General features: G+C 39.6%; 1 protein-coding gene across 1 annotated transcript in view; it reads right to left on the reverse strand.

Annotated features, from left to right (window-relative positions):
* Nucleotides 1-13,912, reverse strand: part of TMEM245 (transmembrane protein 245) — a 442,721-nt gene that overhangs the window by 276,287 nt on the left and 152,522 nt on the right. Inside the window, 2 exon segments of the mRNA XM_029589853.1 lie at nt 1,872-1,954; nt 6,950-7,054. Of these exon segments, the coding sequence (XP_029445713.1) occupies nt 1,872-1,954; nt 6,950-7,054 (188 nt within the window).

Below are 13,912 nucleotides of genomic sequence, written 5' to 3' on the forward strand. Positions count from 1 at the left end.
TTTAATGTGCAGAGATCACAGCTAGTATGCAACAAGCTAAGAGGTTTAAGACTCCGGGTCCCGGTGGGTATAGTTCAGAATTTTTTTTTAAAACACTTCAAGAGACTTAGTTGCAGGTCCATTATGTTCTATGTTTAACGCCTTAATCACTCAGGGCAGTTTCCCTTACATACTAATCTAGCAATAATAATCAAACCAGCCCGGAATTTGTGGTCTCCTTCCTCCAATAGACCAATTTCATTACTTAATGGAGATCAGAAATTATCTAAATTTTGGCAGATCAGCTGGCCGATATATTACCTTCCCTTATAGGTCCACGTCAGGTAGGATTTGTAAACAAGCATTCTGCGCTGACAAATATACGATCCATGCTGATAGATATCAGTCTTTGTCAATGCAGAAGCCAGCCTTTTCTGGTAGTCAGTTTTGTCACCAAAAAGTCATTCAACAGGGTTGAGAGGCAATACTTGTTTTATATTTTAACCTATATGGGTTTTGATGGTGCTTTCTTACAGCTGTCCACTTACTGTATGCCTCCCCAGAGGCAGTGATATTGGCCAATGGAACACAATCAGAGAGGTTTTCTATTACCAAAGGCACACGACAAGGGATGCCCCTTATCCCCTCTTATTTTTACTAGCCCTGAAGCCCCTACTGATTAGTATCCAAGCATCTTCGCTTATTAAAGGGAAAGTGCTGGGAGGATCAGCATTCAATTATGCAGCCTTTGCAGATGACCTTTTAGTCTTTTTAACTGACCCAGTTCAGTCCTTTACCTCACTGATGGTGTTTGAAAAATTTGGGACTTTTTCCGGTTTAAACTAAACATTGAAAAGTCAGAAGCCTTGGCATTTCCACATTCAATATTAATCCAGTGTCAAGAAAAATTCCTTCTGAAACCAGCTGATGGTTCCCTTAAATACTTGGGGGGTTACAAATTACCTTAGATCTTCAAGGTCTATATGAGCTTAATGTGTCCACATTAATGGAGGTGTCTCATGCTAAATTACAACCGTGGCAAGATCTGCTGCTCTCGGTAGCAGGGCGCATAAATAAGATGGTCCTACTCCCAAAGTGGCTTTATGTTTTTCAACACCTTCCATTTCCATTTAAAGCTAAAGACCAGCGGACATTGGACTCCTTGCTGAGGCAGTTTATTTGGAACAAGAAAAAACCAAGAATACCACTACCCTGACTAAAACCAAAGTGGCGGCATGGGTCTTCCCAATTTGGAGTCTTATTCTTTGGCTAGTCTGTTACATATTGTTCAAGACTGGCTGCTCGATGAATCTCTCTACGTGAATATTCATGAAGAACAGGCGCTAGGAGCACTCCTGGACCTATGTTATATTCTACATGCTCAGTCCACTCAACTCTCATCTCAGATCACAAAACACCCTCTATTTGCCCCTATCAGTGGGCCTGGAGTCAACTTTCCCGTTGGTTTGGAACTTCAGTGCATTACTCCCCTTTTCTGCCCATTCGGGGTAACTTAGACTTCAAACCAGACATGGACACTGCTGGTTTTACAGCATTTCAGCAGAAAGGCTTGAGCTTGATCTTTCATATGATCGAGAGTGATGGGACTGTGGTGGTATGGAGGGTCTATTCAAGATTTATATAATGATTCTGTACTTTCTCTGAAGGCAGTTTATGTGTGGAATTGCTTCACTCTTGAGTGCTCATTGTGATAATTAGTGCATTATGACATTGTACGTCTTTGTGAAAATGTTAATAAAATTTAAATTTAAAAAAATTGTGTTATTTCTTTGATTTAAAGTTTAATATAAAAATCCCCTCATCTAACCATTCCAATTTCTAGTAGTTTTAGCCCCACAGTTTTAACATGAGCAAAATTTCAGCATGCCTACCTTGCCCACTCAGGATGCTTGGACACTGTCTCATTTATTAAGTTGCTTGTGACTTCAATAATATGTACACTTTCCTGATGCACCTGTGGCATGGTACAAAATAAGATGTCACTAATTTTTGACTCAAGAGAAAAATTACATCACTGCTTTGGATGAAATATTATTTGTCATTTGAGGAAACTCTTCCATATAATATATGCACAAAGCCACATAGCAATGGCACACAGAATTTTAAAAGTGCACTTAAGTTTATGTAATGTAAAAAGTTATATCAAGGACACAACAACAGAGACTATGTTTCTCAGAATTAAAAGCCTTTATTTTTATGCGCACAAGAAAGTCTGCTCTCAAAGTTGCAGAGTCCGCCTTAATCAGGTATCCAATTGACTTCACAAATACACGTTTTGTCCGGGATTTAATTACAAACAGTTCTTTGATTTAAGATTACAAGGTGAAGACATTTGCTAACATTAGCATTCCATGGCCTGGGAATCCTATCTAACCTTGAAGACATGCATTTTTTACAGCTCTTCATGTGATATCTAAAACTACAAAGATACATTTGTCTTTTTGTAATCTAAATGTGAGACAATTTCAGAAACAGTTTCAAGACCTAGCAATGCCTCCTGGAGCTCTCTCTGTACTTTTCCATTGAACAAATGCCTCTAATAAATTTTATTATCTCATTTACCAAATAAAAGCCACCAGTTCGTATGTATTGTACTACATTAATAGTCAATGCAGAAAGCAGGCCATCTACCTGAAAAAGTTGTAGACAAGACAGATACTTCGTTGCTACTATACTATAAATCACCATTTTTTTTTAAATTTAGGACCAGGCTTTTGCAAAAAGCTCAGAAAAGTGAAGTGATGTAAAATGTGAAATCTTTGCAATCTGTTTTTTTAACCTTTCATAAATAAATCCCATCCATGCACCTCAACTGCAAACATCAGCATCCTTTCTAGAACATGTCTGTTACACTGCTACATCCAAAGCTTTCTCAAGACTCCTTGTCTTAAAAGAATAAATGTCAAAGGATCTATATGTTTCATTACAGAATCTTGTGATATTTACTCTTGAAAATTAAAGAAGCTGAGATAGGCAAAAAAGGTACAATACCATTCACATAAATCTATTCAGATTGTGTTCTAAGCCTGTTCCTATAGTTTTGCACTGTACAGGCCTGTTCAGTCCATATCATTGAAGATGTAGGCAAATCCCTTTACTAAGTTTATCTTTGGTAGGTTATAAGTTTGCCTTAGACTCAATGCACTTCATGTTTTAGATTAGAAACTTTAACTTCTCAAGCCTTAATCGTGCTGTATTACAATTTGCATTAATTTACTGTTCTCTTGTATTGGGAAACAGTAAAATACTGTACAATTGTAATTAATGAAAAATATAGTCATGTAACAGGAAATATCTAGTCCTTGATACATAGCTTTTTAGGACACTTTAGAGGTTAATGAACTATAATTGCATCAAATCGGTCAATTGTAAATTATGATTTGCATATTTTGGCTATCCAATATGCCAAATCTGTTCATGACTATGGATCACACTACCCACACTGATTAAAACATGATGAAACACTGAGCTACATTTTTTATATATGTAACAAATCTATCTGATAGATAGACCTAGACACCTAAATGAATCAAGGATGGATTAATTTTTCATGAACTAATGCCATGTAAGAATCATTCCTTAACCATCTGTATATTTATGTTTTTTCAATGTTTAGTGAGAAGACAGCATTCTCAGAAGCAGGAGATGCAGCTGGAGTCTTCAGTTTTTGATGAAATCTGAATGTTCGGGGAATTAATACTTATTAAACAACGCTTGCTCATTAATTTGAAGAAGCTAGGTGTGTCAATTGCTTATTTGCAAGAAACTCACCTCTCTGTCTCTGAGCATTAGAAGTTACAAACAGGATAGGTGGGGCAAGTTATCTCATTCTGGATTCAATAATAAAAGGGTGGCAATCTTGATCGCAAAGAACTGCCCTTTTGTTATAAAGGACTAGATACTAGATAAAATCAGAACGTACGTTATGGTCACAGACCATGGGAATGTGCATCATGTTACCTACGTACATTTACTACTGGTCTTGATGAGGTGCAAGTCTGGAGATCTTGGGCCAGAGGGATCCTGAACACCGGACTAAGGGGGAGGGGGAGAGAGGGGGGGTTCTCTTTCAGAGAGACAATATGATGCTCTGTATATCTCCCACTGTAAGAGGGTCACTTTAAACTCAGGGTGGATTTTGGCAGGGGCGGTATGTGATCTGCCTATGGTGCAACGGTTCTCCCCCTCTCCCCTCAAAACCCTCAGAGTTGAAATTGCCCCTCTTACAGTGGGAGATATAAAGAGTGTCAGATTATCTCTCTAAAAGAGTCTCTCTTTCTTTCTCTTCCTCTCCCCCTCGTCACTTGAGTACACGCATAAAGGCTCCACACAAGCGCAGTAGGGATATTTTAAATGATGCGTGTACTTGCACACAATATATAAAATTAAGTATTTTTGCTCGCATGCCCAATATGCATGTTTATGGGCACATGCACGCTCCTTTCAAAATTTACCTGTAAGTGAGCTGGATGATTATCCAGCAGCTGAAAACTGACCTCAGTTTTTTTTTTTTAAACCAATACATGAGTGATTGATAGTAAACAGAATCCCTAATGTGTGTGTCCAAAGTTGCCAACTCTAGACCTATTATTAGAGAAACTTTGACAGAAGCTTTCTGTGCCGGGCTCCATTGATGATGTGTGAGGACTCCCATCCTGCTTGTCCCTTGGAGAACCAGTTCTTTTTTTTTTTTCCAATTCTTTATTTATCCACTTTTTCAATTTTTACAAAACAGAAAAGTATCACAGAGCATATAAACTCACATCACATCAATTAAGGTATATATAGCTTAAAGAAAAGAAAATACAATTTTTTTTTTACCGTTTTAACACGTCACAATCTGCAAACTTTTTCTGCAAGTAAAATCATAAGGTAATATGGAGACCCAAGACTTTATCAGGACAAAAACATCTTTAGAAAAAAGTCTTCAAAGAACTAGGGAGGCTAATATTTCTTATCCTAATTATAGCACCTGATAGTTAGGTAATGCTGGCCTCCACCAAGCGATTATCCAACAATTGCCTTAATTTAACTGGTTCAAAGAAAATATATTTATTATTCTCTAGTTTTAATATACATTTACATGGATATCTAATATTAAATTTTCCACTATTTGTTTAACCTCCGGACTCATACCAAGGAAAGGTTTCCTCCGCACCTGTGTCTCTCTGGTCAAATCTGGATATATCCAGACTTTTTGTCCGAAAAATTGCATATTCCTATTTTGTAAGAATAAACTTAATATCATTTATTTATTTATTTAGAACTTTTATATACTGACATTCATATGCATATCACATCGGTTTACAAGCAACAGGGATAAACCAAAGGACGGAAAATTGAAGAATAAAGCAGATCTAGGTATCATGTCTCTATCTGTTGGAAATATGAAAGACGCTAGTAACGTTCCTCGGAATTCTATTTGATTTTCCATTGAAGTTTCCAAAAAAAGCGGTAAGGTCACTTTCCAAATCTTGAGCTTGCAAAGGTGGAGGTAAATCATTCATATTTCTTGGTGTTACAGCAAAGAATATTTTGGAAACTGGTGGTATCGCATCTGCAGGCACTGATAGAATTTCAACTAGGTATTTTTTAAATTGATCTCTAATCAGAACCAGTTTAATAGAAGGAAAATTTAAAACTAAGGTTCAAGTACCTCAGCTTGTTTTCCAAATTTTCAATTCTTTTTGCAGCTATATCTTCCCCTTGAATCATTTTTGTTTGTACTTCCTTTATAGATGTTATTTGCTCAGTCATACCATTCATCTTATTCTCTTGGGTCTTTATCCGTGGTTCCATAGTCTGAATCGACTGCTGTGTATTATTTACCACAGTAACTAAAGAGGAAATATACTTTTCTAGCACAACGAGCGCATTCCATATGGAATCAAGAGTAATCACACTTGGTCTGGATAAGTTTGGCATGGCTAGACGCTGTCTTACACCACTTTACCGACAGACGTCTTCTATCCGCAAGTATTCGTCTGCCGTGTCCTCTCTCCTCTCCTGCTTGTTGAATACTCCGCTCGGGCATGAACGATTTTTCCTGCATCTCCAGTAATCACAGCTCCTGTGCTGCTTGCTGAGGCCCCCGCGGGTGAGGAAAAAATGTCCGCTGCCATACCTCCGGTACCAGACTCCACCATCGATCCCCCATCAGCCTGCAACTGCCGCAACTCTCAATTCTGCTCCGGAAGTTTGCATTGGCACGGAGGAGAGGGTGTCTCAGATGCTCCCGGGCTTAGCGAAGCTTGTTCGTCCATGAGGGCCTGACCTTGTCCTGTAGTCGGCTCCTCCAAGGACTCCTTTCCCGGGGTAGAAACATTTGTTGGCGTGAAAAACCCCTCAATTGTAGGTTGGGAAGGGGTAGGTACGGTGGGTATGAAGGTTTCTACTCGCACCCTACCCTTCTTCATAGGAGGCATGCTTGTCGGGGTAAAATCGTCAGACCAAGGAGCTCAACCAGAAGCTGACCTCTCCCTTGTCTGGAGATCCAGTTCGACTTGTAGTCAAGCAACACAAGCTCAAACTAATAAAGGACCATGGACACTGGTACTGGCATCCATCAACCAAGTAATTCTAGTTATTTGGCACTTTATGGCACTTGAATTCAGAAAAGGTTTCACAACTCTACAGTATTAGCGTTTATATATTTACAGCAATCTATGGATTTTCTGAGGGAAGGGAATCTATGGCAACCCACTATAGCTCAAAAAATTTCACTGGAGCCAATCATGTGATCTTCAATAGCAAAGGTTGAAAAATCTGCAAACTGCCATAAACTGAATGTTGAAACTGCCTGCACTATATGTGTTATTAGCATGTATTGGTACCTATCAGGAACACTTACAGGCTCCAGTTTGGCGCACTATCAATAGATCTTGCATGCTTTTAAGAAAAAGGCAGATGTAAAGATATTTTCTTTATATAAAAGGTTTGTTCATTATACCTTTGCAGTAAGGAGGAGGGCTAGTAGAAGGGTTCCAATAACTAGTAAAAATATGATGAAAATACTGATGATTTTATCAAGTGTTTTCTCCAACCATATGATCATCTGTGAAGAGAACAAAAAAAATGTAATATATTATCAGTTAGAAAATCAATGATCAGTGATTACAGAGGTTAGTATTTGCAGCTCAGCTTAGAAAATTAAAAAGCAATGTGAAACATGATGGCAACTGAAGAGATGTTAAAATATGATTTTTTTTGGCAAATTAAATTCACACATACTGCAACATGGACAGTGAACTCCCAGCATGTCTGCCAATAGGGTATGTGGATGTGGCTCTCCTGATTCATAGCAATAAGATCCCAGGCTGCTGCTCAATAGTATCAAGCTTTAAAGATATATAAAAGCTTGTGAACAAGAAATTCTGTGCACTCACAAGCAGTAAAACAAGCAGGATTATGCTGGAATTTCAGCTAACCAATTGTGTTTAAGCAGGTTGCCTGGTACTAATATAAAAAAAAAACAACAAAAAAAAAAAACAACAAGCAGCTAATTTATGATACTAAATGTTAACACTAAAGGAATTTTTCAATTTATGTACAAAGCATGTAGATTAGTTTTGAAAAGTCTTCCCTATCTCAATGCATTAAGAGGTCTATATTGAAATGGGTTTATCTGGCTAAGTTCGGGACAGCTGTTAATGAATTGACCTATCAGCAGCCAATGAAGTGAGTATTTCGATATTAAACGCCGGTACAGCTCTCTGATATATCAGCATTTATTATTCAGGCTAGCAGAAGGAGAAAAGTGCCTCTTCTCCCACTGGCTTTTACTGGCATTTTTTGGGGTTGGGGGGAGGGGGGAATGGCCGGTTTTGGGGGGGGGGGGTGTGGATTTGACGGCAGGAGGAGGAGACCTGTTTGGCCCACTACCATTTTTATGCCCTGGGGATCAGGCGGGGGGTGGGAACGAAGTGTCCCTCATCTGACTACATTTCTATTCTTCCAGGGACTAGAGGGGAAAGGAACCCTCGACCCGCTACCATTTTTAATCCTCTGGGGGGTCAGGTTTGTTCATTATACCTTTGCAGGTATAATGAACAGGGGGGTCAGGAACAGGGGGGACCAGCTCAGCTGCTATTGTTCTTTGCTTCTGGAGGTTTAGGATAGAGAGGCTTAGTAGCTCCTAGGTCTAGGGGCATAATCATTTTTTAAAAACCATTATTCGGTGATTTGATCAGCAGCAAGTTTATTGGATAATTTTATCCAGGTACCTTTAATCAAGTATATTCAGTGGGAGACTTGTTCCGCTGAATATATGGTTAAAGTTACCCAGGTAATTAATTACTCGGCTTACTGAATATTGATCCCTAAGTATCCCTGTAGACTACCATCTAATCCTACAAAAAGACCCTATTCTATAAGAACCTAAATGTATGCCTTAATTCAAATGCGAGTTGCCTACAACTGACACAGCCAGACATGTGATTCATTTCAAAATGGAAAATATCAATGGAGCTTCAAAACAGCTTTTCTGCAAGCACTAAAAGTGAAAGTTCCTGATTTAGGGATTTTTTCAATGTGTATGGTAGGAATTCTCTTCCCTTCCTTGTCTTACAGTCAATCCACCAACCTATCTAGAAAAGGATCTGCCTGTAATATACCCCACTTAGCAGGAAGACAGGTGACTGGACTGTGCTCCAAGTTCACAAACCCCTAAATTAGAGGAAGCAATATTTGAAGCACCATTCATAATCACATTTCTAACTCAAGAATAATGTTTATAGCTTTAAGGTTACATAATTCAAGATAGAATAAGTATTCTGTCAGTTTTTTTTTTATTTATTTAGCATTTTTTGTATACCGTCGCTCAGGATCCATTGAAACGGTTCACAACAGGTTAAAAAACATTTTCTTAATACCTAAAAAATACATTATTAGCTTCTTAAAATACATAGTAAATAAATAAAATTTCCTAATTAAGATTATAACATACCTAAAAACACCAACAGTTCAATATATAGAATCCTACAGGTAGAACATTTAGCAATCCTATCCTACTTAAAATTAATTAAAATGCATATTAATACAATCTCAACTAAAACTAAAAAGCAATTTCATCTACAGTTGCTTTCCATATAAAACTAAGCGAGAGACCAGAGCTAATGGCTTAAACTCATTACAGGCGATCTGAGATTTCTTAAATTTAACTCGTATAAGCCTTACTAAAAAACCAGGTCTTAAGCTCTCATTTGAACTTTTTTAGGTTTGGCTCTAATCTCAAGGTTACTGGCAAAGAATTCCATATTCCCGGGCCCGCTAAGTACAGTGCTCTATCCCCCACCTGATTCAGGTGGGCTGACTGGACATTTGGTAGAGTTAAGAGGCCCTTATTAGCTGAACGCAAATTTCTCTGGGGAACATGCAACTTTATTGAATCATTTAGCCAGTCTACCTGTTCTGCGAAAATCAATTTATGCAATATACACATAGCCTTAAACTTGACTCTGTATTCGATCGGTAGCCAGTGCAGTTTAGGCAAGACTGGTGTAATGTGCTCATTATTTCTAGTCCCTGTTAAAATTCTGGCTGCCACATTCTGTAGTACCTGCAAGGGACGAATTGTAGATGCTGGCAAACCTAACAAGTGAATTGCAATAATCAAGGCTACCAAACACAAGTGCCTGCAAAACTGTACGAAAATCATTTGTGTCTAATAATGGTTTCAGTCTTCTGAGCGTCAACAGCTTCACATATCCCTCCTTTACCTTTGTTGCAATGTGTTTTTTAAATGTGAATTCTGGATCGATTATCACTCCTAAGTGCCTGATACATTCTGAAAATTGAAGGGTGATATTATCATGTAAGAATATCTGTTTTATATCTCTTGGTGAGATCTTTCTTTCCAACAAAATAATCTCTGTCTTTTCGGCATTGAGAACAAGCCTCATCTGGTTAAGTAACTGTTTGATAGTTTTCCTATATACTGGTAGGTATCTTCTACCGACTTTTCAATTGGCAACAGGATTTGAATGTCGTCTGCATATAAAAAATATGTTAATCCAAGGCCAGATAATAGCCTACAGACTGGTTACATGTAAATGTTGAACAACGGGGCCGACAATGAGGAGCCCTGGGGAACCCCCGTATCAAGGTTAATTTTCTTGGAGCGTGTATTTTTCAGTTGAACTTGAAAATAACGGTTCGTTAAGAAAGATTCGAACCACTCTAAAATGTTTCCCTAAATTCCTATTTCTACTAGCCTCCTAGTTAAAATTTTATGATTAACGGTATCGAAGGCTGCGGACAAATCTAAAAGAATGAGCAGATATGCTTTCCCATGATCCATTCCTCTTAAAACCCTGTCTGACAGAGATAAAAGCAATGTTTCAGTGCTAAAATGCTGTCTAAAACCAAATTGTGATGGGTATAAAATGTCATTAGATTCCAGGTGGAATGTTAATTGTTTTAAGACTGCTTTTTCTACCATCTTTGCCGCAAAAGAAAGATTAGAGACAGGACGATAATTGTTCAAAATAGATGGGTCTAAATTTTTCTTCTTAAGGAGGGGGCGCACAATTGCGCCTTTCAAAATGGTTGGAAGACTTCCCTCTTTTAAGCATGTATTAATAATTTTTGTGAGTATTGGTACTGCCACGTCCGTGATTAATTTTAAATCTGCTACACCAATGGAGTCTAAGGGGTGGCTTGCCGGATTCATAGTTTTCAGCCAGGATTCAGTTTCCATTTCAGAAATATCGTCAAAACTGTTCCATATAGGAATTTCTTTTGTGTCAAGACTAATTGTCTGTTGTGTATTGTCATCAAAGTTTTTCCTTAAAGAATTCTGCTAGTTCATTACATCGTTCCTCTTTAAGTCCTTCCCCTGTTTGTTTTGAAACACAGGTTAACTTAGCCACTAAATTAAATAATTCCTTATAGTTTTTACAGTATTTGTGGATCTTCTTTCTAAAATAGTCTTTTTTGGTTGTCTCAATTAGCTTTTTATATTGTGCTAAAGTTATGCGGTAATTCGCTAATGCTTCTGTTTTAGATTTTTCTCCAAGTCTTAACGAACTCAACTGGAAATGTTAACTTCTGTGACCAGACAACTGTATATATGCATCAGGGTACTCCAAGCTGACACCAGACTTCTATCTGAATCAGGATGTGTGTATATGTATTTCAAATATTAATTTACCACTCTATCCACAAATCTAGGCAGTTTACAAATTATACATCCATAAATTTGTAGAAAAATATCAAAACATAAGCATTAAATCCATAAATAATTAAAACCAAAGTTAAAATAAGCATAAAATAAATTAAATATGAAGAAGTCATATTCAGCCATTACGCAGCTATCTTAAACTACATATTCAGCAGCTAACTTTAGGACAGGTGTATTGGCCAACCAGAGTTAGCCAGATGAGTTAGCCAGGTAACAATCAGGTTAACTCAACTCCTCCCATTATGCCCCTGGAATGCCCCTAAATTATCGGGCTAGCTTATTATCCAGCTAGCATTTGACCAGATAAGTGCCCAAATTTTAATTTAGCCAGATAACTCCTCAGTTATCCTGCTAAATGTTTTTGAATTAAAGCACCTCAAAGTTATCAAATATTCATTTACCTTACATAGCTTAATTCTAAAAACAGAACCAGCTGCAGTCCTATACATCAAATAAATATGGTATGAAAGCAATATTTTTGTATCATTTCTTTTATCCTTTTCTCTCAAGCTACAAAAAAAACCAAAAAACCTCATAACAGGGAAAAAATATTTCTCACAGGACAAGCAGGATGGTAGTCCTCACATATGGGTGACATCATCAGGATGGAGCCCAATCACTGAACACTTTTGTCAAAGTTTCTAGAACTTTGACTGGCACCTACTGGGCATGCCCAGCATAGCACTAACCCTGCAGCCAGCAGGGGTCCCCCTTCAGTCTTCTTTTTTCCGCGCAGCAGTAACCACGCGGGTTAAGGAGCTCTTCAGAGATTCCCGACAGGAATTTTTCCTCACGTAACTTCATCAAAATTTCAAAAACAATTTACCCCACAGGGGTCCCCTTATCGATATCTTTGCTCCGCAGTCGAATATTAAGTTTTTTACCTACTTGCGGTCGATTCCTGTCGAGTTTTTCCCTCGCGGCTTACCGGCCATCAACCGCACCATGGCTAAATTTTGTTGAGAGCATGGCGTTGGGTTTCCGTCAGTGCCCTGACTGCACTCGAACGATGTCCATCACTGACTCTCACACGGTCTGTGTGATGTGTTTGGGGTCCAATCATGATGTCCTTACTTGCACCAAATGTGCCCAAATGACACCAAAGGGTCGCAAGGCTAGGCTGGAGAAGATGGGACTTCTCTTTCAGACAAAAACACTGACTCAATCAATAGCTTTGACGACATCGTCTGAAGCAGTCTACTTCGAGCCAGCACCGGGAAACCGCTGCTGCCCAACCGGCTTCAACGACTCTGCAGGTGTCAACCCCCCCTCTGTTCCTTCTCAGGAGAAAGACAGAGGAGAATATCGAGAAAAACATCGACACCGCCATCGAAAAGCTCACGCCACCAATACAGGTACGCCCTCAGGATCGACATCAACTGAGCCACCGACAAAGAAGTCCCGAACAAAAAAAGGCCCTATCCTTTTCTGTCTCTGGGTCACCGAGGCGTTCCCCACCTGGACAGGTGTCGGGATCCGCGATTCCACCTTCACCGGTGGACCCTCCGGCTATGCCAGTGCTGCTTCCTACTCCGGAACCGGGTATCCATGCCCGAGGTTTCGTGAGGAATTGGATCAGATGATCCAAGAGGCCATTGGTAAAGCACTCCAGGGGTTCAAACCTCCATCGATGCCGGTACCGGTTCCTGCTCCGGCCACCGATCTGATACCCATGGCGCTTGCACCGCTATTGGCAAGAATGGATAAGTTAATCGGTGCCCTTCCACTGGTGCATCTGAGGGAACCAATGGCCCCGATTCCTTCCTCACTGATATCCTTGTCATCGGAAGAAGAACAATCACCAAACTCCATTCCGCCCTCCGGAGTGCTACCACCAACACATCCATCGATGTCACCGTCGATCCCCCATCGATGCCTTCGAATCCTAGGCCCGAACCTTCCAGAATAACACAGTTACTCCCTTCTGATGAACATATGGGAGCTGGTGATGAGCCATACAATCCCTGGACCAATGATTCGTCTCAGGATGCAGATTATCTGCCTTCACAGCCCTCTCCTCCTGATGAAAGGAAGCGTTCCCCTCCAGAGGACTTGTCCTTTATCAACTTTGTTAAAGAAATGTCTGAAACAGTTCCATTCCAACTTCAGACCGAAGAGGACTCTAGGCATTAGATGTTAGAACCTCTCCAATTTCTCGATGCTCCTAAGGAAATCATGTCTATCCCTATTCATGACATCCTCTTGAACCTTTTAAAGAGAAATTGGAAGCACCCTGGCTCTGTGGCACCTGTCAACCGTAAGGCAGATGCCACCTATCTAGTACAGCCAGCCCCTGGCTTCCAGAGAGCTCAACTAGATCATCATTCAGTAGTTGTGGAGTCAGCCCAGAAGAGGGCACGATGCTCCAAACCCCACTCTTCCATTCCCCCAGGAAAGGAACAGAAATTTCTGGATGCGTTTGGAAGGCGAGTATTTCATGGGTCAATGCTCATCTCTCGCATTGCTTATCATCAATTAAACATGACCCAGTACAATAGGGCCCTGTTTATGAAGATTCAGGAATATGCTGAAGCCTTACCTCTGCAATTCCAGAACCAACTTCATGCCCTAGCACAAAAGGGTCTAGATGCTGGCAAACACGAAGTACAGTCGGCATATGACATCTTCGACACCGCCTCCAGAGTTTCGGCAGCAGGAATTAGTGCGAGAAGATGGGCCTGGCTAAAGTCTTCAGACCTTAGAAGTACAGGACAGGTTAGCTGACTTGCCCTG

The sequence above is a fragment of the Rhinatrema bivittatum genome, chromosome 2 (assembly GCF_901001135.1).
Source record: "Rhinatrema bivittatum chromosome 2, aRhiBiv1.1, whole genome shotgun sequence".
Classification (NCBI taxonomy): domain Eukaryota; kingdom Metazoa; phylum Chordata; class Amphibia; order Gymnophiona; family Rhinatrematidae; genus Rhinatrema; species Rhinatrema bivittatum.